This window comes from Balaenoptera musculus, chromosome 1 (genome assembly GCF_009873245.2).
Source record: "Balaenoptera musculus isolate JJ_BM4_2016_0621 chromosome 1, mBalMus1.pri.v3, whole genome shotgun sequence".
Taxonomy (NCBI): domain Eukaryota; kingdom Metazoa; phylum Chordata; class Mammalia; order Artiodactyla; family Balaenopteridae; genus Balaenoptera; species Balaenoptera musculus.
In genome coordinates, this window is record NC_045785.1 from 129,205,906 (window position 1) to 129,230,235 (window position 24,330).

Genomic DNA, 24,330 nt, shown 5'->3' on the forward strand with positions numbered 1-24,330 from the left:
TGAGAAAATATTTGAAGAGATTATAGTTGAAAACTTCCCTAATATGGGAAAGGAAATAGTTAATCAAGTCCTGGAAGCACAGAGAGTCCCATACAGGATAAACCCAAGGAGAAACACGCCAAGACACATATTAATCAAAGTGTCAAAAATTAAATATAAGGAAAACATATTAAAGGCAGCAAGGGAAAAACAACAAATAACACACAAGGGAATCCCCATAAGGTTAACATCTGATCTTTCAGCAGAAACTCTGCAAGCCAGAAGGGAGTGGCAGGATATACTTAAAGTGATGAAGGAGAAAAACCTACAACCAAGATTACTCTACCCAGCAAGGATCTCATTCAGATGTGATGGAGAAATTAAAACCTTTACAGACAAGCAAAAGCTGAGAGAGTTCAGCACCACCAAACCAGCTTTACAACAAATGCTAAAGGAACTTCTCTAGGCAAGAAACACAAGAGAAGGAAAACACCTACAATAACAAACCCAAAACATTTCAGAAAATGGGAATAGGAACATACATATCGATAATTACCTTGAATGTAAATGGATTAAATGTTCCCACCAAAAGACACAGGCTGGCTGAATGGATACAAAAACAAGACCCATGTATATGCTGTCTACAAGAGACCCACTTCAGACCTAGAGACACATATAGACTGAAAGTGAGGGGATGGAAAAGATATTCCATGCAAATGGAAATCAAAAGAAAGCTGGAGTAGCAATTCTCATATCAGACAAAATAGACTTTAAAATAAAGACTATTACAAGAGACAAAGAAGGACACTATATAATGATCAAGGGATCGATCCAAGAGGAAGGTATAACAATTGTAAATATTTATGCACCCAACATAGGAGCACCTCAATACATAAGGCAAATACTAACAGCCATAAAAGGGGAAATCGACAGCAACACAATCATAGTAGGGGACTTTAACACCCCACTTGCACCAATGGACAGATCATCCAAAATGAAAATAAATAAGGAAACACAAGCTTTAAATGACACATTAAACAAGATGGACTTAATTGATATTTATAGGACATTCCACCCAAGAACAACAGAATACACATTTTTCTCAAGTGCTCATGGAACATTCTCCAGGATAGATCATATCTTGGGTCACAAATCAAGCCTTAGTAAATTTAAGAAAATTGACATTGTATCAAGTATCTTTTCCGACCACAACGCTATGAGACTAGATATCAATTACAGGAAAAGATCTGTAAAAAATACAAACACATGGAGGCTACACAATACACTACTTAATAACGAAGTGATCACTGAAGAAATCAAAGGGGAAATCAAAAAATACCTAGAAACAAATGACAATGGAGATACGACGACCCAAAACCTATGGGACGCAGCAAAAGCAGTTCTAAGAGGGAAGTTTATAGCAATACAAGCCTACCTCAAGAAACAGGAAACATCTCGAATAAACAACCTAACCTTGCACCTAAAGCAATTAGAGAAAGAAGAACAAAAAAACCCCAAAGCCAGCAGAAGGAAAGAAATTATAAAGATCAGGTCAGAAATAAATGAAAAAGAAATGAAGGAAACAATAGCAAAAATCAATGAAACTAAAAGCTGGTTCTTTGAGAAGATAAACAAAATTGTTAAACCATTAGCCAGACTCATCAAGAGAAAAAGGGAGAAGACTCAAATCAATAGAATTAGAAATGAAAAAGGAGAAGTAACCACTGACACTGCAGAAATACAAAAGATAATGAGAGATTACTACAAGCAACTCTATGCCAATAAAATGGACAACCTGGAAGAAATGGACAGATTCTTAGAAATGCACAAACTGCCGAGACTGAACCAGGAAGAAATAGAAAATATGAACAGACCAATCACAAGCACTGAAATTGAAACTGTGATTAAAAACCTTCCAACAAACAAAAGCCCAGGACCAGATGGCTTCACAGGTGAATTCTATCAAACATTTAGAGAAGAGCTAACACCTATCCTTCTCAAACTCTTCCAGAATATTGCAGAGGGAGGAACACTCCCAAACTCATTCTACGAGGCCACCATCACCCTGATACCAAAACCAGACAAAGATGTCACAAAGAAAGAAAACTACAGGCCAATATCACTGATGAACATAGATGCAAAAATCCTCAACAAAATACTCGCAAACAGAATCCAACAGCACATTAAAAGGATCATACACCATGATCAAGTGGGGTTTATCCCAGGAATGCAAGGATTCTTCAATATACGCAAATCAATCAATGTGATACACCATATTAACAAATTGAAGGAGAAAAACCATATGATCATCTCAATAGATGCAGAGAAAGCTTTCGACAAAATTCAACACCCATTTATGATAAAAGCCCTGCAGAAAGTAGGCATAGAGGGAACTTTCCTCAACATAATAAAGGCCATATATGACAAACCCACAGCCAACATTGTCCTCAATGGTGAAAAACTGAAACCATTTCCACTAAGATCAGGAACAAGACAAGGTTGCCCACTCTCACCACTATTATTCAACATAGTTTTGGAAGTGTTAGCCACAGCAATCAGAGAAGACAAAGAAATAAAAGGAATCCAAATCGGAAAAGAAGAAGTAAAGCTGTCACTATTTGCAGATGACATGATACTATACATAGAGAATCCTAAAGATGCTACCAGAAAACTCCTAGAGCTAATCAATGAATTTGGTAAAGTAGCAGGATACAAAATTAATGCACAGAAATCGCTTGCATTTCTATACACTAATGACGAAAAATCTGAAAGTGAAATTAAGAAAACACTCCCGTTTACCATTGCAACAAAAAGAATAAAATACCTAGGAATAAACCTACCTAAGGAGACAAAAGACCTGTATGCAGAAAATTATAAGACACTGATGAAAGAAACTAAAGATGATACAAATAGATGGAGAGATATACCATGTTCCTGGATTGGAAGAATCAACATTGTGAAAATGACTCTACTACCCAAAGCAATCTACAGATTCAATGCAATCCCTATCAAACTACCACTGGCATTTTTCACAGAACTAGAACAAAAAATCTCACAATTTGTATGGAAACACAAAAGACCCCGAATAGCCAAAGCAATCTTGAGAACGAAAAATGGAGCTGGGGGAATCAGGCTCCCTGACTTCAGACTATATTACAAAGCTTCAGTAATCAAGACAGTTTGGTACTGGCACAAAAACAGAAATATAGATCAATGGAACAGGATAGAAAGCCCAGAGATAAACCCACACACATATGGTCACCTTATCTTTGATAAAGGAGGCAAGCATATACAGTGGAGAAAAGACAGCCTCTTCAATAAGTGGTGCTGGGAAAATTGGACAGGTACATGTAAAAGTATGAAATTAGAACACTCCCTGACACTATGCACAAAAATAAACTCAAAATGGATTAAAGACCTAAGTGTAAGGGCAGACACTATCAAACTCTTAGAGGAAAACATAGGCAGAACACTCTATGACATACATCACAGCAAGATCCTTTTTGACCCAGCTCCCAGAGAAATGGAAATAAGAACACAAATAAACAAATGGGACCTAATGAAACTTAAAAGCTTTTGCACAGCAAAGGAAACCATAAACAAGACCAAAAGACAACCCTCAGAATGGGAGAAAATATTTGCAAATGAAGCAACTGACAAAGGATTAATCTCCAAGATTTACAAGCAGCTCATGCAGCTCAATAACAAAAAAACGAACAACCCAATCCAAAAATGGGCAGAAGACCTAAATAGACATTTCTCCAAAGAAGATATACAGATGGCCTACAGACACATGAAAGAATGCTCAACATCATTAATCATTAGAGAAATGCAAATCAAAACTACAATGAGATATCATCTCACACCGGTCAGAATGGCCATCATCAAAAAATCTAGAAACAATAAATGCTGGAGAGGGTGTGGAGGAAAGGGAACACTCTTGCACTGTTGGTGGGAATGTAAATTGATACAGCCACTATGGAGAACAGTATGGAGGTTCCTTAAAAAACTACAAATAGAACTACCATACGACCCAGCAATCCCACTACTGGGCATATACCCTGAGAAAACCATAGGTCAAAAAGAGTCATGTACCAAAATGTTCATTGCAGCTCTATTTACAATAGCCAGGACATGGAAGCAACCTAAATGTCCATCGACAGCGACAGATGAATGGATAAAGAAGATGTGGCACATATATACAATGGAATATTACTCAGCCATAAAAAGAAATGAAATGGAGGTATTTGTAATGAGGTGGATGGAGTTAGAGTCTGTCATACAGAGTGAAGTAAGTCAGAAAGAGAAAAACAAATACAGTATGCTAACACATATATATGGAATCTCAGGAAAAAAATAAAGGCCATGAAGAACCTAGTGGCAAGATGGGAATAAAGACACAGACCTACTAGAGAATGGACTTGAGGATATGGGGAGGGGGTGGGGTGAGATGTGACAGGGTAAGAGGGTGTCATGGACATATATACACTACCAAATGTAAAATAGATAACTAGTGGGAAGCAGCCGCATAGCACAGGGAGATCAGCTCGGTGCTTTGTGACCACCTAGAGGGGTGGGATAGGGAGGGCGGGAGGGAGGGAGATGCAAGAGGGAAGAGATATGGGGACATATGTATATGTATAACTGATTCACTTTGTTATAAAGCAGAAGCTAACACACCATTGTAAGGCAATTATACTTCAATAAAGATGTTTAAAAAAAAAAAAAAAAGTCGTACTTCACCATCGGTGATCCCTGAGGGGATTTTAGGTGGTTCACAGATAGGTATTTTTTATTTGACTGTTAGATAATTATTTTAATTTGCATAAGAGGAAAAAAAGAACTTTGCATGGATACTTGGGATTTCACAGATATTTGCTTAGGATTTTAAAATCTTTCAGTGAGTCAAGTAGAGAAAAATAATACCTAGATAATAGTACAGATCGTGTATATAGGACATAAATCATGAAGGTTATACACAGATGAATGGAAAACACTAACAACAACGACTGAAGTGCTGTAAATATTCCCTCCTCAAAAGTCTTTGGCCCAATTAATAGTTTAATCTTCACTGCTTAACATCTCTGTGCCTCAGTTTCCTCATCAGTAAAATGGGAACAGAGTACCTAATTCCATTGGGTTGCTGTGAGGATGAATGAATTAACTCAAGAGTTAATAATAAGTTAATACATTTATTTAAAAAAAAAACAAAGAACTTAAAAGGGAGCCTGGCACATAGTTAACACTCAAAAGATGTTAGTTGTGTGGTGTTTCAGAAGAATAACAAGAAGGCTTTTACAATCCTAAATAGGTACAAGCATTGTCTCCATTTTTTTTTAAATAAAAGAATGAGTGGAGACAAACTGTTGTTGATCACACAGCTATACATTTGAAATCATGTCAATAAATTAAATTAATGAAGTTTTTCTTGGATCTATATTATGTTTCATATGATACACGCTTTGCATTTAATCTGGCAGTTAGAAAATAGTAACCTTGCTTCATCATGACAGTAACTGCTGCCTTTTGTAACTAGAGTCTCCGAGGGTGCTGAAGACAATAGCAGGGGAGAGTCCAGCGTATGTACAGGGGAAGGAAACAAGAGTAAGGACCAAAGGCAGGTGAGGAAGAACCCAAGAATGCAATCACATTTTACTCACTTCCAAATTACTGCTTTATTTTAAGCCTCTCTAATTTGTTTCCTTTCTTGGATGGTTTTTCATTTTCAAAAATTTAACACCAGATAAAATTTTCTCAGTAGCTCCTCACATAAAAAAAAAAATAATTCCACTCATTCAGGGACGGGGATGGGAGTTGACCTTGTTTTTGGTCTTTGTTCTTTAATCTATTCTCTAATTTTTCGTATGTACGTCACCTCAACAAAATTGTAGGCCAGTTGTCCTATCAAAAATCCAACAAGAGAAAGAATCGTCAAGACAATGACTTCAGAATTCTTTAAAAATGCCCTCAGAAGTCCTAAAAAAAAAAAAAAAAGACATGTATGTGTTATTTAGACATAAGGTATGGTTTAAAAACAATTTAATATTACCTCTCTCTAGGTATTTGATTTTAAACTTCCTCTGAATGTCATATCATCATGAATAAATAACTGACAGCTGTTAGAAATGCTGTCTCACACATAATGAGGCATCACTCATAGGTGAGTTTGGAAAATACTGAAGTTTCAACAACCTCCCATTTGCCCACCCAGTGGCACATTAGGATCACTGTATGGGTATCTTGCCTATGGATCTGATGATGAGAAATTATGAAAAACCAAATTTCATACCTACAAAGTATGCCTTATATTAATCATTACTCCTCCTAAGCTACAGTAACATATATTCTATAGTTTTCTTAAAAGCCAGAAATACTTTTAACTGAGATCTAACCATAGGGAAAACTGCCTTCACCAGCAAGTGTCAAAAGACACTAGCTATCCTATTTATATGCATTTTCTTGCCTTAAAACTCCCTACTCTAAGATTATTCAGCTCATTACCTCCTGAGGCAATATATCGACTACAATCCAATTAATTTATGCCTAAGGCAAGACTCATTGGCATCTCAGAGTCTGCATTTCCTTCCTTCCAGCCAGAGGTCATGACAAATCAGTAAATATTTTTTGAATACTTCTTATGCATAAGGCTAGCCAAAGAAATGTTTCTCAAGCTATTTCTGCAATGCCCTTTACTGCTGGAGCACTTGTCTCTAGGTAATCATAAAGGATCCAAAGCTAGCGAAATTCATGGTCAACAGCACCTCCTAGTACCAAAAGGGACCAAGGTCACTAATGAGTGTTTTAAAGACCCCAGAGAAAGCAATTTCATTCCCTGAAATGAGTAAAATTGAAGTTCTTCATGCGTGTGTGCTTCGTTGTTTGTTTCTTTATAGTCTTCCTAGTTCCAGAAAGGATTTTAAAGCAGCTGACATTTTTCCCAAATAAAAAAATTTTTAAGGGGACTAGAAAATTTTCTCTAACCGCCAGCATTGAATTATGGAATAACGCATCTGTGTTTTTTAATACGTTATTTTATCTGCATGAGTATCATTCACCATACCTATTGAATTCTTAATCATTGTTTAAGAGACCTTACAGGTGAAGCTTTTCCTAATTCCCCACTAGGGGGTGGGGTGGGTGGTGCATCCTCCCTAAAGAAAAATCACATAAAAGCGATACTAGAATGGACAAAATTGATGATGTTAACTAAGCAAATTGTAAACCATATATCTGAGTTCTATTTGCCGTCCCCTCAGCCCAGATATTTTGGTCACGTTAGGCCTGGCAGGCAATCAGGCAGCCAAGCAGTGTAAGGCTCTCCCTCTCCCTTGTTCCCAGAGATTCTGGACCATACCTTTATAGTTACACTAACAACACCGCATTGTAATTATCTGTCTGCCTGTCTCCCCCACGAGAGGTCTCCTTGAGCTTAAGGACTATCTTATTCTCCACACTGCTGTGCCCAGCAAATGTCACTGAATGAAGGAGCACAGTAAAGGTGATACTTACAAATAAATGAAACAAGACTAATAGCATTCACTAACATCTTATAATTTCACTGGTCCCCTTCTTTTGTTATAGTTGTGATTACATTCTGCAGTAAGAAAGGTTCAGAGGGCAGAGGAGAGATGAGGTATAAAAACGACCACCTACCTCCCAAAACAACAGTGGAACATACAAGAATTGGGAAATGCCCCTTTGTTGGCATGTAGTCAGCTGACCGTCCACAGAGTAAATCAGGCTGGTTACCTTCTTTTTGCACCCAAAAGGACACATTTGCTTTTGCCATTGCTTTTTCAGTCCCAACTGATGAACCTGGATGAGAGTTACTGTTGACACTTTCACTAGTACAGACTAATCCGTTATGATACACAAAAAAGAAGAAAATGAGACTTGCCAGGACCCAATCCATCCACATTCTTTCTACCTAAGATTATACCATACTCAGATCTGAGCACATGTCTTCTTGCCACAAGGTACATGTTAATACTGCCTGTTGCACCTTCGCTCTAAGAACATTAACAGCAATGTTAGTTTCTTCCTCATACTGCTCCGTGTGTATGGGGGAGGGATTGTATTGATTTTTGCCCATACCATTTATTGTACGATATGGTAATGTTTGCCTTCCCCATTGGACAGTGAATTTCTTGAGGGTCAGGGCTGACTATTGATTTTCCTTAAGGCTGTGCACACAGTATGTGGCACACAATAGGCTCTCCATAAATATTTGATGAACTGAACTCTTTGAGGGGGAACTCTTTCTCTACGGGTACAAATCATTCTAGAATTTTCTTTTACTACTGCAATCCCTTGTCCCTTTTTTCCTCTCTCAGGCCCCTCCAAATCCAAAATGGCAAATGAGAAACAAGGTCAAAGCTGAGTCACACCAGTTAAGGTCGGGGATGGGGAAGGATGTGAATAACAAAGGAAGAGACGAAAGTTGAGGTCTGCTCATATGGTAGCTTTGAGTGAATTAGAAAAAGTCTCCCTTGCTAACAACAGGGCACATGGCTTGGCACATGAATAACAGGCTGGACTTCAGCCCCAATACCCACCCCACCTCAGCTGCCACCTTTGTGTAGGACATGGCTTGCACAAATCTATGTGGGGTCCTGAGAAGGGCTCATTCTTTTTTTCTTTTCCTTGCAGCTAGACTTAACCTAAAATTCCTGGAGGCTCCTGAAGTATCCCCAATAATATGTGGAGCTCATCTCTGGATATTTATTTGCATTTGTTTGGTCTGCAAGCCACAATGATTCTGGTGTGAAGCAGAGGGTGGGCCAGAGATGGGATTCAAAGCGTCGTATCTTCAAACCTGTCCCTCAAGTAGCACTTCACATCCTTGGCACCTTCACAGCCCACTCATCATTACTCAAATCAAGTTCTCTAAACTATTAAGACCAGCAATACCTTCTGCCAAAGCTAAGCAGGTTCAGAGTTGAAATCAAGATGAAGGCACTCGAAATCACAAAAAATGCTCAGCTCTGTGTCTGTTTGCCACAGACGGTACTGCCAACTGATTTCACATGAAAGCCGTTTCCACGCCTAATTCCTATTGGTTTCTTGCCAACTTACTTTCATTCTGATTGGTTACACACATTATCCCCACCCCCAATCCAGAAGAAGCTAAGTGATCCCAGTTCCAGGGAAGTTTGCATTTCTTAATGCTTAAGCTGTGTCTATATTTACAACTGTTTTAACTGATTTTCTCTGCCTGATGTAATGGCTGAAATGGTCATGGACCATGTAGATGGAACCTCCTCCTATACGGTTTTTTAATATATACTGTCTTTCTTTCTTCAACCCTAACCCTTTTCAACACTGATTTGTCTCCCCTCTGACCTTTTCATTCATCCTTTTCTGTTTTCTCTTTTTTCCATCTCTCTTTTCTTTTCAGTGGAGTTTCGCCTTTTCCTCCTTAACTCCTATTTGTCATTGGCTTTTGGTCCTTGAAGAAACAATATCACCCATTCTTCACAGGACAAATGCATCCCAAATTCTGTGATGCCTAACGTGATATTTTTACCTCAAATCTAATCATTAAAAACAAATACAGCATAAATTTAAACAAATGAACAAGTTATTAATTTGTAGTTTACTTTCAAGAAAGTTATTTTTTGACAATGAAATTCTACCCTCTCATCCCTGTGCCACACTAATCAAATCCTCTTCCCTTGGGCACCAAGGATAATACCACAGCAGTGAGATTACTAACTCTATCGTCGATCTTCTCCGTCACTATATTAAGGAAACGTGAACAAACAGAAGTCCCAATTCCTACCTGAGACTAAGTAGTATCAGTCAACAGCTCTATGTCTCCCTCTGACTGCAGCAACCACCACTGGCACTCACACGCCATTCCCCTAAAATAGATGTTTGACAGCATTTTGTTGCTGTCATCTGGTATGTTTCTTTTAAGCCACTGGGTCCCTCCCTACCATAAATCCCAAGGACCATGTTGAAAAAAAAATTTGTCTTATTCTCAGGCTGTCTCCTGAGAGACCCATTCCTTACTCATTCCCATCCTGCCCTTACTGAACTCTTCTGGTTACCAAGTTCACTACCCTTTCTCCCATTTTCATCTTAACCTTATCTACATTGCTTGTCACCTTGATTTCTCTCCTCCACTGCAATGCCTCAGGTCACTCTGAGTCATATCCTTCCTGTTCTATCTAGTTCCTATCCCAATGCTGTCCTCTCAGGCTCACCTGGGTCACCTAGACCCTCCAGGTAAGACTCATGCAGTTTTACATTTCAAAAGTCAGATTCTCCATGGCTTTTGGAAAAATACTCATACCTCAAGAAAACTTGAACAAAATTCATAGAGTCGGCTCTAGATTACATATAGTTCTGATAGCTACAGATAGCACATAACTAAAATACACAGAGATGATCACATTTTTCTACATAACAGTATTTCCCATAGAGTAAAAAAGAAAGCAATAATAAATGTATATTTCACCATTTTTGGTAGAGCCAGTTGAATAGACTTTGGTGGCTTTGAATGTTGAGAGGTGAGAGGCTTTCCAGTGTGTTTCCCCCAAACTCCATCTTTTGATGATAGACTATACTGTCTGACTGAGACAGGCACATGACAGGTTGATTAGTCATAGTTCCCCATCCCTCTAACACTGTGATTGGTTCAGAGCATGGGACTCAGACAAGACCAATCAGATGATGCCTTGATATATATACCACTATTGGGAGAGAGCTGTTCTCTTTCCATTTGAGTTTAGTTGTGGTGATGACTGCCTAGAACAGCTAGAGGCCACCTTCCCAGCTGCACTGAGAAAGCCCACCTCAAGTCTGAGGCTGAGAAAAGCCTTTCTGAGTCTGAAAGTTTCCATGACATACCACCTGGATATCTCTGAGGTCTTAAAAAAATGACCTCACAATCCTGCCTGAGATTTTATCTTTTCTCTGAAGCCATTTCTTAGTTTGAGAATTTTTGGCCATCTAGAAAGGCTAGAAATGAGAACTAATTTTATTTTCAAACCTAGCAAGTACTGAATCCTTTATATTTCTTTTAAATTTTATTTGAAAACTGAACTGTTCCTTTTCAGCTCATCTCTCTCCTCTCATATTTTAGTAGGAGAATCCAGGTGGCAGTTGAACACTGGAAAAGTCCTTAGCAGGATCACTGAGTTCATTACTTAGACAAAAGTGTGGCCAAACTTACCACCATCACATAACAAGGGCCCCTTTTCTCCAGCTTCTAATAACATTTTCCTCTCTTCCCTGTAAATTCCCACTAATAGCCTCCTAGACAGCCTTAGAGATTCTGCTAATAATCTAAGGCCCTGCAGGCTTTCACTAAGACTCTCCTCTGGCCCCTTCCAGCATCTGCCTACTACCCAGTCCCAAAATGGCAACGCCACATTTTTGGGTTTGTTATGTCAATTTCTCACTTCCTGGTTCCAAAATTTTTATGCTATACATTGCTGCATAACAAACAGACACAAACCTTAGTAGATGAGAACAACAATCATTTATTTGGCTGAGATCAACAATTTCGGCAGGGCTCAACAGAGGCTTGTCTCTGCTCCATACAGCATCGGCTGTGGTGGCTCCACTGGAGGATCCACTTCCAGGATGACTCACCCGTATCACTGATGACTGCTGGCTGGAGCTCAGCCAGGGCCTCAGTGCCTGTCCATATGGCTCTCTCCAAGGCAGCATCTCAAGAGAACTAGGTAGAAACTGTATCACCTTTTATCTTTTATGATCTATGGAAATCACATAGTATTACTTCTACTGTAATCACAGGCCTGCCCAGGTTCATGATGAGAGAACAGAGACCCACCTCCCTATGTGAAGAATGTCATGACCGTGGGATGGGAGATGTGACCATCTTGGAAAATACAATCTATCACAAATTAGATGAAACATTGGGATGGATTATCAGCCCTTTGTAATTTGGGACATCATGGTAACCTAAGGAGCAGTCTGACTGCTTTAGCTCAGTCTAGAGCAGTAGTTATCAAAGGGTAGACCATGTGCCAGTTGTGATTCATGACAAAAGTTCCATCATATATAGCAAAATGAAAACATAAAAGTCTATAATAAAACTTAATTTATTCAACTTAAAGAGTGGAGCCTTATACTGAGATCATATCTTCCCCTTTTTTGGTGTTAATATGTCTTTTCTTTTATTAAATGATAGCGATAACAGATAATAGCTGTTTTCTTAATGATGTCATACCGATCTCCTCCCTGTTTTTTTTTTTCTTTACAGTTTTCCAGTCAATGAAAAAAAATACAAAAGCCTAAGGAACCACTATCTAGAAGTTATCAGAACACTTAACGTAGCCTTTGCTTTACTACCTCTCAAATAATGTGATTTAATTTACTAGTATGCACCTTGAAATAGTAATTAATTACTCTGTGGGTGTGTGGAAAAAGTCATGCAGCTACTCGAGTAATAGCTAAAACTCAAAGTATAAGGACCTTTCACACTCCTGTGAATATACTTATAATTCAATGCAACAATAGGTCACAAGACATATCGTATCTCTCAAAACATACTAAAGTAACAGATCTATAGATATAAATGTATATTCAGACTGTCACATCAATGAAATCTTTGAAATGAGATCCAGGAATTCCTTGGTAACCACCAGGTTCATATGCCTAAAAAGTAAGGTGGCATTCAAGAAGAAAGTTTAAAAATAGACAATTAGAGAAGAAACTAGATGTACAGTCATAATGCTAGACGTGTGTGTGGCTTGTCTTCTGGAGGAGCAGGAGTTGAAATGGGGCACTGGCACTAGCAAAATATGGAGAAAAGGATTCAGGATTCATTTCTATAAAGGTGAACAAGCTTTATAAATGAATGAAGACTACTGAGTTCTATGAAAAACGTGGCACCGGAAGAGAATTCATTCAACTATTATTTACTAACTTACTATGTTATAGGTTCTTTAGGAATGAAGAAAAACAAGACAAAGCCCCTACCCTCAAAAAGCTCATAGTTCACATGTGAACAATTAAATAGAATACAGTATGAAGCTATTAATGCTATGCGTGCCCCAAAGAAGGAGGGATTAATTCTTCCTAACATTGGGGATAGAGGTCATGGAATGGAGAATTACAGATTGCCTCGCCAAGAGTCAGGATTGACTTTTTTTTCAGCTTTATTGAGGTATAATTGACAATATAATTGAATATTGTCATATTCGAGATCAAGGCTCAGAAAATGTAGAATTAGAGTAGAAATGACAAAAACGGCACCTGGCCTTTTCCCAAATTATTGCGATGCTTAAAGATAATAGACTTCTCACAATCTACAATATTAAGAGAATGGCGCAAAAAAGGGCTTCTTTGCACTACTCCATAAACACCCACTGGATCTACCAGAGAGGGGAGTGAGAGTCATTGACCTTTTCTTCTGCTTAAGGCAACTGAAACTGAATTGCTCATACATTAAAAAAAGATCTCAAAACTTTTAAATTTGTGAGACAGTGTTACCTCAAAATCATGGTTGAGAAAATGCCAACTGACAAGGAATTACTGAATTGCTCATTTCTTTTCCTTCCCCTCAACAACGAAAAACTAGCTTTCAGGATGGGACAAAGAAGAGAATAATTTTCTTTCTATAAAACTTTTCCGGAAAGTCACAGAGTAGTAGAAGGTTCAGGGACTCTTAGACAAAGTAGAAAAAAGGACATTCCAAATCACTAATATGAAACCAACAATGATATCTAAAATGTAGGTAATATAAAACAAAAGGAAAATGGCATGTAGTACAGATATAATAACTATATTGCTAAACCTACTGAGTAGGGGAAATCTAAATATAAAACGAAACAGATTTGTATTTATTAATTTAAAGACAAGGGTGTTAAAGATAAAGAAACAGGAAGATTTACTAAGAGACTATATCCCACCTTAAAGGTGAATTTCAATTTGGACATAAAAAAGTTAATAGTTGTATAAGCAGAGGACCCTGATTCAAACCATCCTTAATAGTTCCTTGCTCCAGAATGTCATCCCATAGCTTTCCTTTTGAGAGAGGGAAAACAAATTTTTCTTCTGGAAATGGCCAATATGTCTTTTTTTTTTAATAGAATTCCACACTTGAACAGAAATTTCCTGCCTCAGTTACACAGAAGATTGTTAGATTCTCTAAGTAGCTTTTAAAGCTTCCATATGGTCTTTGTGAGTGACTCACAGCCAAGTGCTCTCTGGAAGGAGCACGTGGAACTCACATGAAACTGACTTGCTGAGGCAGAGGCAAGGCCAGAGAGTCTGGACATAAGCATGCTGAATGGGGTAAAACAAAACGAGGGTGATTTAACTTCATACTTAAACATATTTATAAAACCCCACATCTATTTAACTTCAGTCGGCATGAATAGGTTTGCCTTTATAGATATAGAAGAAGATGCGGCCTTTTAATAAGACTTCTTTTCTGACCATGGCTTAGAATACAGATTTGGCACTTTTCACTTGACCTGAAAGGAAGCAGATTTTTAAATTACATTTAATTAGCTTGCTATAGAAAACAAAAATGAAGCCAGTTTTTAAAAACAATGGGCATGAAATAAATCATAATGTCCAAGGCTGAACCAGTCATTAATGAAACCCTGATGTTTGTATGTCAATTCAAGTATTCCCACCTTTTTTTTTAATATTTAAAGCTGTGAGATCACACTTACATAATCAGTATTACTGTTCCTAATTCAGCCATGTGAATAAACTGCTTAACCTCATGTGTCTGCACTTTCTTCATTGTAAAACAAGGGGGTCGTTTCAGAGGTTCCATCTAGATCTAACATTTCTATAATATGAACATGCAAGATACTGGGGTGCTTGGAGGGGACAGAGAGGACTTGGATAAAGAGGCAATTTTTTAAAATTGAAGTATAGTATATTTACAATGTTGTGTTAATTTCTGCTGTACAGAAAGTGATTCAGTTATACATATATATGTATATATAGACATATATATTCTTTTTCATATTCTTTTCCATTATGGTTTATTACAGAATATTGACTATACTTCCCTCTGCTATACAGTAGAACCTTGTTGTTTATCCATTCTATATATAATAGTTTGCATCTGCTAATTACAAACTCCCAATCCATCCCTCCCCCACCCCCCCCCCCTTGGCAAACACAAGCCTGTTCTCTGTGTCTGTGAGTCTGTTTCTGTTTCGTAGATAAGTTCATTTGTGTCATATTTTAGATTCCACATATACATGATATCATCATATTTGCCTTTCCCTTTCTCTAGGTCCATCCATATTGCTGCAAATGGCATTATTTCATTCTTTTTTACGGCTGAGTAGCATTCTGTTGTATATATGTACCACACCTTTATCCATTCATCTGTTGAGGGACATCTAGGTTGTTTCCATGTCTTGGCTATTGTTAATAGTGCTGCCATGAACATAAGGGTGCATGTATCTTTTCGAATTACAATTGTTTCTGGATATATGCCCAGGAGTGGGATTGCTGGATCACATGGCAACTCTATTTTTAGTTTCCTGAGGAACCTACATACTGTTTTCCACAGTGGCTGCAGCAATTTACACTCCTACCAACAGCACAGGAGGGTTCCCTTTTCTCCACACCCTCTCCAGCATTTGTTTCTTGTAGACTTATTAATGATGGCCATTCTGACTGGTGTGAGGTCGCACCTCACTGTTGTTTTGATTTGCATTTCTCTAATAATTAATGATGATAAACATCTTTTCATGTGTTTATTGGCCATCTGTATGTTCTTTGAAGAAATGTCTATTTAGGTCTTCTGCCCATATTTTGATTGGGTTGTTTTTTTGTTATTGAGTTGTATGAGCCATTTGTATATTTTGAAAATTAAGCCCTTGTTGGTGGCATCATTTGCAAATATTTTCTCAAAGCTTGTAAGTTTGATTAGGTCCCATTGGTTTATTTTTGCTTTTATTTCTACTGCCTTGGGAGACTGACCTAAGAAAACATTGCTACGATTTATGTCTGAGAATGTTATTCCTACGTTCTCTTCTAGGAGTTTTATGGTGTCATGTCTTACATTTAAGTCTTTAAGCCATTTTGAGTTTATTTTTGTGTATGGTGTGAGGGTGTGTTCTAACTTCATGGATTTACATGTGGCTGTCCAACTCCCAGCACCACTTGCTGAAGAGACTGTCTTTTCCCTATTGTGTATTCTTGCCTCCTCTGTCAAAGATTAATCGACCACAGGTGTGTGGGTTTATTTTGGGGCCCTCTATTCTGTTCCACTGATCCATATGTCTGTTTTTGTGCCAATACCACGCTGTTTTGATTACTGTAGTTTTGCAGTATTATCTGAAGTCTGGGAGGGTTATGTCTCCTACTTTGTTCTTTTTCCTCAGGATTGCTTTGGCAATTCTGGGTCTTTTATGGTTCCATATAAACTTTAGGCTTATTTGTTCTAGTTCTGTGAAAAATGTCATGGGCAATTTGATAGGGATCGCATTAAATCTGTAGATTGCTTTGAGCAGTATGGCCATCTTAACAATATTAGTTCTTCCAATCCAAGAGCATGGGATATCTTTCCATTTCTTTGAATCATCTTCAATTTCCTTTATTCATGTTTTATAGTTCTCAGCATATAAGTTTTTCATCTCCTTGGTCAGGTTTATCCTTAAGTATTTTTTGGATGCAATTTTAAAAGGGATTTTCTTTTTACATTCCCTTTCTGATATTTCTTTGTTCGTGTAAAGAAATACAACCGATTTCTGTACGTTAATCTTGTATCCTGCTACCTTCCTGAATGCAATTATCAGTTCTGATAGTTTTTGTGTGGAGTCTTTATGGTTTTCAACATATAGTATCATGTCATCTGCATACAATGACAATTTTATCTCTTCCCTACCAATATGGATATCTTTTATTTCTTTTTCTTGTCTTATTGCTGTGGCTAGGACTTCCAATACTATGTTGAATAGAGGTGGTGAGAGTGGGCATCCTTGTCTTGTTCCAGATTTTAGCGGGAAGGCTTTCAGCTTTTTACTGTTGAGTACTGTATTGGCTGTGGGTTTGTCATAAATAGCTTTTATGATGTTGAGATAATATTCCCTCTATACCCACTTTCATAAGAGTTTTTATCATGAATGGATGTTGAATTTTATCAAATGCTTTTTCTGCATCTAATGAGAGGAATGAGAGGAATCTAATGAGAGGTTTTTGTCTGTTATTGATGTGGTGTATCACACTGACTGACTTGCATATGTTGAACCATCCTTGTGACACTGGGATAAATCCAACTTGGTCATGGTGTATGATCTTTTTTATATGTTGTTGGATTCATTTTGCTAGTATTTTGTTGAGAATTTTTGCATCTATATTCATCAAAGACATTGGCCTGTAATTTTCTTTTTTGGTGGTGTCTTTGTCTGGTTTTGGTATCAGGGTGACGGTGGGAGTGTTCCCTCCTCTTCAATCTTTTGGAAGAGTTTGAGAAGGATTGGTATAAGTTCTTCTTTGTATGTTTGGTAGAGTTCTCCTGTGAAGCCATCTGGTCCTGGACTTTTGTTTGTAGGGAATTTTTTTTATAACAGATTCTATTTCACTTCTAGAGATCAGTCTATTCAAATTATCTATATCTTCTTGATTCAGTTTTGGTAGGCTGTGTGTTTATAGAAATGTGTCCATTTCTTCTAAGTTGCCCAATTTGTTGGCATATAATTGTTTATAGTATTCTCTTATGGTTTTTTTGTGTTTCTGCAGTTATCAGTTGTGCTTTCTCATCTTTCATTTCTTATTTTATTTGTTTGGGTCCTCTCTCTTTTCTTCTTGGTGAGCCTGGCCAGAGGTTTGTCAATTTTGTTTACCCTTTCAAAGAAACAGCTCTTGATTTTATTGATTTTTTCTATTGTTTTTTAATCTCTATTTTATTTATTTCCTCTCTGATCTTTACTATTTCCTTTCTTCTGCTGACTTTAGGTTTTGTTTGTTCTTCTTTTTCTAATTCTTTTAGGTGGTGGGTTAGTTTGTTTATTTGAGATTTTTCTTGTTTCTTGAAGAAGGTGTGTATCACTGTGAACTTCCCTCTGAGAACTGTTTTTGCTGCATCCCATAGAATTTCACTGTCATTTGTCTCAAGGTATATTTTTAGTTTTCTCTTTGATTTCATCGTTGACCCATTGGTTTTTTTTAGTAATTGATTTTTTTTCTCTTTTCTTTTTGACTGAAAAGAGAAAAAAATTGCAATTGACTTTTTTTCTCTTTTCTTTTTCTGTGGTTGAATTCTAGTTTCATGCAATTGTGGTCAGAAAAGATGCTTGGAATAATTTCTGTACTCTTAAATTTGTTGAGGCTTGTTTTGTACCCTAGAGTGTGGTCAATTCTATAGAATATTCCATGTGCACTTAAAAAGAATGTGTATTCTAGGGGTTTTTTTTGGATGTATTGTCCTGAAAATATCAATTAGGTCTAACTGTTATATTGTATCATTTAGGATCCCTGTTGCCTTAGTGATTTTTTTGTCTGTAAGATCTGTCCATTGGTGTGAGTGGTATGTTAAAGTCTCCTACCATTGATGTATTCCCATCAATTTCTCCCTTTTTGTCTGTTAGTATTTGTTTTATGTATTTGGGTACATATATGTTGATGAGTGTAATATCATCTTCTTGTATTGATCCTTTTATCATTATATAGTGTCCTCCTTCATCTTTCTTTATGGCCTTTGTTTTAAAGTCTGTTTTGTCTGACATGAGTATTGCTACAACTGCTTTCTTGTCATTTCCGTTTGCGTGAATTATCTTTTTCCACACCCTCACTTTCAATCTATATGTGTCCTTTGTCCTAAAGTGGGTCTCTTGTAGGCAGCATATTGTAGGCTCTTGGTTTTTTATTCAATCTGCCACTTGATGACTTTTGATTGGAGCATTTAGTCCATTGACTTTTAAGGTAATTATTGATAGATATGTATTTATTGCCACTTTAAACCTTGTTTTCCTGTTGATTCTGTATTTCTTCTTTGTTCCTTTCTTTTTCTTTTTGTTTTTCCTTTTGTGCTTTAATGATTTCTTTTATATTATGCTTGTGTTCTCTTCTTTTTGGTTTTTATGAATCTACTGTATGTTTTTGATTTGTGGTTACCCTGTTTTTGAAGTATGTTAACGCCTTCCTATATCTACTTTCTTTAGACTGGTAGTCAAATAGGCTCAAACACATTCTGAAAAAAAAAATCAACATGTTCTTACTCTCCTCCCCTACACTGTATGATTTTGATGTCCTATTTTGCATCTTCATGTTTATTCTTTTGCTGTTCATTGTGCTTATCATCACTTTCACAGAAAAATCTTTTTTATTTTTTAAAATCTGTGTACTGCTCTCTTCTTCAGCACGGCCTATGGAAGTGGCAGCCATCTCCTACTCAGCATGATGGCTGCCCTCAGACTCCTCAGAAAGCCCAAGGTTGTCAAAAAGAGGACCAAGAAGGTCATCCAGCACCAGTCAGATCAATATGTCAAAATTAAGCAGAACTGTCTGGAGCCTGTGCTCTGCAACAGGAGAGGGCGCGATGGTGAGAGGCCCGTGCACCGCGATGAAGAGTGACCCCCACTTGCTGCAACTAGAGAAAGCCCTCGCACAGAAACGAAGACCCAACACAAGCCATAAATAAATAAACAAATAAATAAAAATTTTTTTAAAAATTAAGCAGAACTGACAGAAATCCAGAAGCATTGACAACAGGATGCACAGGAGGTTCAAGGGCCAGATCTTGATGGCCAACATTGGTTATGGGAGCAACAAGAAAACAAAGCACATGCTGCCCAGCAGCATCTGGAAATTCCTGGTCCACAGCGTCAAGGAGCTTGAAGTGCCGCTGTTGTGCAACAAATCTTACTGTGCTGAGATTGCTCACAACATCTCCTCCAAGAACCACAAAGCCATTGTGGAAAGAGCATCCCAGCTGGCTATCACAGTCACCAATCCCAACACCAGGCTATGCAGCAAAGAAAATGAATAGATTGCTCATGGGCACATTGTGTTTGTGTTAATAAAACCATGAAACTTGGCCAAAAAAAAAAAAAATCTGTGTACTGATTTATTTAAGTAATTTACTTTCCAATTGTGATTTTCTCTTTCCTATAGATTCTTGCTTCTTTTCTATTTAGAGAAGACCTTTCAATATTTCCTTTAGAACAGGTTTAATATTGCTGTATTCTTTTAGCTTTTGCTTGTCTGAGAAATTCTTTATCTCTCCTATTTTAAATGATAATCTTGCAGGGTAGAGTTTCCTACACTGCAGATTTTTCCCTTCAGGACTTTGAATATATCTTGCCACTCCCTTCTGGCTTGCAACATTTCTGTAGAGAAATCAGCTGATAGTCTTATGGGGGTTCCCTTGTAATTAACTCCTTGTTTTCCTCTTGCTGCCTTTAGAATCCTCTATCTTTCACTTTTGCCATTTTAATTATAGTATATCTTGGTGTAGGTCTGTTTGGGTTCATCATGTTTGGGACCCTCTGTGCTTCCTGTACCTGGATGTTTCCTTCTTTAGGTTTGGGGGGTTTTCAGCCATAATTTCTTCAAATACACTTTTGGTTCCCTTTTCTCTTTCTTCTCCTTCTGGGATCCTTATTATGTGTAGACTGGCGTGCTTTATATTATCCCATAGGTCTCTTATATTGCTTTCATTTTTTTTTCATTTGGCTTTCTGTCTGCTGTTCTGATTGGGTGATTTCCATTATTCTAACTTGCAGATCATTTATTTGTTCTTCTACATTATTCAATCTGCTACTTATTACCTTAAACTCAGCTTTCGTCTCAGCAAGTAAGTCTTTTAATTTGTCTTGGTTCCTCTTTATAGTTCCTGGTCCTTTTTACAGTAATCTGCATTTCTATCAATAGCCCTTCTTAATTCCTTCAGTATCTCCTTTTTAAACTCGGTGTCTATTAGACTGAAGAGGTCTGTTTCATTATTTGTTCTTTCAGGGGAATTCTCTTGATCTTTTATTTGGGAGTGGTTCCTCTCATTCTTCATTTTACTTATATTTCTCTTACTCTATGAGTTTAGTAGAAACAATTACCTACTGTGGTCTTGGAGGGCTATTTTTATGTAGAAGTGTCCCTGTGTAGCTTGTGTGGGTTTAATATTTTTGGTGCAAGGGCTGTTTTTTAGTATGGATGGCTGCTGCATCTTTCCTCAGTGTCTGCTGGCTGTTATCCCATTGATGGGGGTATGGCTGATGTTGTGGTGAACGGAGCAGGTGCTGGATGTTGAACGGGGTCTCCTCTTTGCTCTGTGTTGTTACAGCCCTGCTGGGGGCAGGGTCTGCTCCCTAGTTGTTGGCATAGAAACCCCCAGATCCATTTCTAAGCTGCAGTGTGACGTAGGCAGGATTGGAGCGCTCCCACTGGAAGAGAAGCCACTGAGTATTCCTCCACCAGAGCTGTCCATCGGGGAGTGCACTCTGTGGTGTCACCTGTCACCCACTGCGTGAGCACACAAAGTACAATGTTGTGCACACTACCCTCGGCCCCGCCTCCACTGTGGGAATGCAGGCTATCAGCCCTGGTGCCCCTCAGGCACTGTGATCACAAAGCCACCAGCACAGATCCATAGGCGTCAATCCACTGAAATCAGGTACCAGGACCACAGCAGTTGCGTACCTTGACCTGCCATGGGAGCTAGGGAAGCAGCCCAGACTCTGGCCCCACCTCCACGTGCATGCACCCACAAAGCCCACAGCTGCTAAGGTCAGACCCGTCCCAGCCATAGGAGCACCCGTTTTCCACTCGGATGTCCCACAGGCACTGAGTTTACAAAGCAAGCGGCGGTGCTGTGGATCACATGCCATGGGGGGAAGGCTCTGCTTTCAGCCCTGCCTCCGCATGTGGGCAACCTGCTGGTGCTTGCATGCTCCCAGAGCTCGTAGAGATGGCAATGAGAAAGAGGCTGCTATGGCAAGCCCCACCCCCCACTTCACTCATGCATTAACAATGGGGTTTCAATGGCGGCACACACTGGCCGTAAGCATGCCAAAAGTGAGGCTGCAATGGCGGGTCCTGCCCTTCTCTTCGAGTGCCTCTTAACAATGGCACTTCACTTCTATGGTGGGCCAGGCTTCTTCCACATACACTCCTGGTTGCAGCCCTTACCACACTCCAGGCCCTTCAGGCTGTTTCCGCAGGGCTAACCCCAGTCCTCTCCCCAGGTCTGTCCTCTGAAGCCCGAGTTTTAGCAACCAGCCTTCGCATGTATTACTAGCAGGTCCACGTCTCGGACTGGGGACTGCAGCAAGGTAGCATGGATCCTCTGTGCCGGTCTCTCTCTGTTCTGCCTGCTACAAACCAGCTTCTACGCTCCCCTCCAAGCCTCTGAAGCTCCCTTTCTGTCCCAGGTGATCTCCCCACCAGTGCTGGGGCTTCCCAGGGTACGAGAACCTTTCCTCTTTCATAGCTCTCTCCCAGGGGCACAGGTCCTATCCTGCTTGCTTCCTTTTTTTTTTTTTTTTCTTCCATCCTACCCGGTTACATGGAGATCTTCCTCGCACTTCTGCGTGTCTGAGATTTTCTGCCAGAATTCAATAGGTATTCTGTGATAACTGTTCCCCATGTAGATGTATTCATTATGTATTTGTGGGAAAAGGTGAGCTCTACATCGTTCTATTCCACCATCTTGATTGGAGCCTCTGCAATTCTTCCTCAGAGGTGAGAAGGGAAGGAGGGAGGGTTGTTGGTCCAGACTAACAATAGTGGTGGTTTGGGGGGGAAAGGTGGGAATTGAACTGTATAACCAACAACTCGTCTTAACCATCTCATTCCTGGACTATACTGGTCTCACTCCCTCTGGTCTCTTCCTCCAATCCATTTTGCAAGGACAGCCAGATTATTCTCCACTACTTAATCCCTCGTCTCTCCTACCCCAAACAAAGCCTTTAATGGCAACCCACTGCACTGAAAGTAAAGTCCAAACTTTGAAGCTTATAATTCAGTACTTTTTAAAAATTTATTTATTTTATTTTTGGCTGTGTTAGGTCTTTGTTGCTATGCACGGGCTTTCTCTAGTTGCAACGAGCGGGGGCTACTCTTCATAGCAGTGCGTGGGCTTCTCATTGCGGAGGCATCTCTTGTTGCAGAGCACGGGCTCTAGGTACTTGGGCTTCAGTAGTTGCATCGTGTGGGCTCAGTAGCTGTGGCTCACGGGCTCTAGAGCGCAGGCTCAGTAGTTGTGGCACACGGGCTTAGCTGCTCCATGGCATGTGGGATCTCCCCGGACCAGGGATCAAACCTGTGTCCCCTGCATTGGCAGACGGATTCTTAACCACTGCACCACCAGGGAAGTCCCTAATTCAGTACTTTTAATGAAATGATCACAAGCTAACTTTCCAACCTTATTTTCTACTCTTCCTTAATGCGTACTCAACTACAATCAGCCAAATGGATACTGACCACTTCCCTAGTCCCATATTTCAACTTTTCATCATTATGTTGTGCTTTCATTCCAGAATTCCCTACATATTCCACCTTGGTAACCTATCCTTTCAGGCAATTCCTCTTTCTTCATGATGCCTTCTCTTTATGCTTAGGCTTCCCTGAACATACACAGCTCTTAGTTTATCTTTTCAAGTAGGCATGTTTACTCACAAAGTGGTTGGTGGACTCCTTAAAGACAAGGATGGTGCAAAGGCATCTATTTCCCTTCAGGGGACCTAGGAGAGTGCTATGTATATGCTCATTTGACGTTAGGTACAGTTGGCAAGGGACAGTTTGTCATACTACCTAGAACAGATTCAGTGCCTTAACCTTTAAAAAACCATGGTCCCTTTTGATAAACATAAAAATCTTAAGTACTGGGTATCCACATACAAAAGAATGAAGCTGGACCCCCTACCTCACACCATATACAAAAATTAACTTAAAATGGATCACAGACATGTTTAGACATAAGGGCTAAAAAAACTACAAAACTCTTACAGAAAAACATAAAAGTAAATATTGGTGACCTTAGATAAGGCAATGTTTCTTAGATATGACACAAAGCACAATCAACAAAAGGAAAAATAGATAAATTAGACTTCATCAAACTTAAAGTCTTTTGTGCTTCAAAGAACACAATTAAGAAAATGAAAAGATAATCCACATAATGGGAGAAAATATTTGCAAGTCATATATCTGATAAGAGACTTGAACCCAAGATACATAAAAACCTTTACAATTCAACAATAAGAAGAAAAATACATACATGTGGAGACTAAACAACATGCTACTAAAAAACCAATGAGTCAAAAAATAAACCAAAGAGAAAAACAGAAAATACCTCAAGACAAACGAAAATGTAAACACAACTTTCCAAAATCTATAGAGGATGTAGAAAAGGCAGTTCTAAGAGGAAAGTTTATAGCAATATAGGTATACCTCAAGAAATAAAAATAT

General features: G+C 38.7%; 2 protein-coding genes across 3 annotated transcripts in view; one reads left to right on the forward strand and one right to left on the reverse strand.

The window, feature by feature from the left end:
- The window catches only part of SLC9C2 (solute carrier family 9 member C2 (putative)), a 168,052-nt gene that overhangs the window by 98,936 nt on the left and 44,786 nt on the right, over positions 1-24,330 (reverse strand). The window contains exons 6-7 of one of the 2 annotated variants that reach the window (XM_036825109.1): positions 7,633-7,794; positions 5,855-5,955 (exon numbers count right to left, since the gene is read on the reverse strand). In XM_036825109.1, coding sequence (XP_036681004.1) covers positions 5,855-5,955; positions 7,633-7,794 — 263 coding nt within the window. Of the gene's footprint in view, positions 1-5,854; positions 5,956-7,632; positions 7,795-12,206; positions 14,433-24,330 lie in introns of those variants that run through there. The other variant, XM_036825113.1, reaches the window with a different exon arrangement.
- On the forward strand, positions 19,316-19,918 carry LOC118880924 (60S ribosomal protein L32-like). Its single transcript, XM_036825126.1, has 2 exons — positions 19,316-19,443; positions 19,619-19,918. The coding sequence occupies exons 1-2, from the start codon at positions 19,327-19,329 to the stop codon at positions 19,916-19,918; spliced, it is 417 nt and encodes a 138-aa protein (XP_036681021.1). The 5' UTR covers positions 19,316-19,326.

Coding starts and splice junctions, on each gene's coding strand:
- LOC118880924 (XM_036825126.1), top strand. CDS start 19,327: ATGATGGCTGCCCTCAGACTCCTCAGAAAGCCCAAGGTTGTCAAAAAG. Junction 19,444..19,618: donor AGCAGAACTGTCTGGAGCCT/GTGCTCTGCAAC, acceptor CAGAACTGACAG/AAATCCAGAAGCATTGACAA.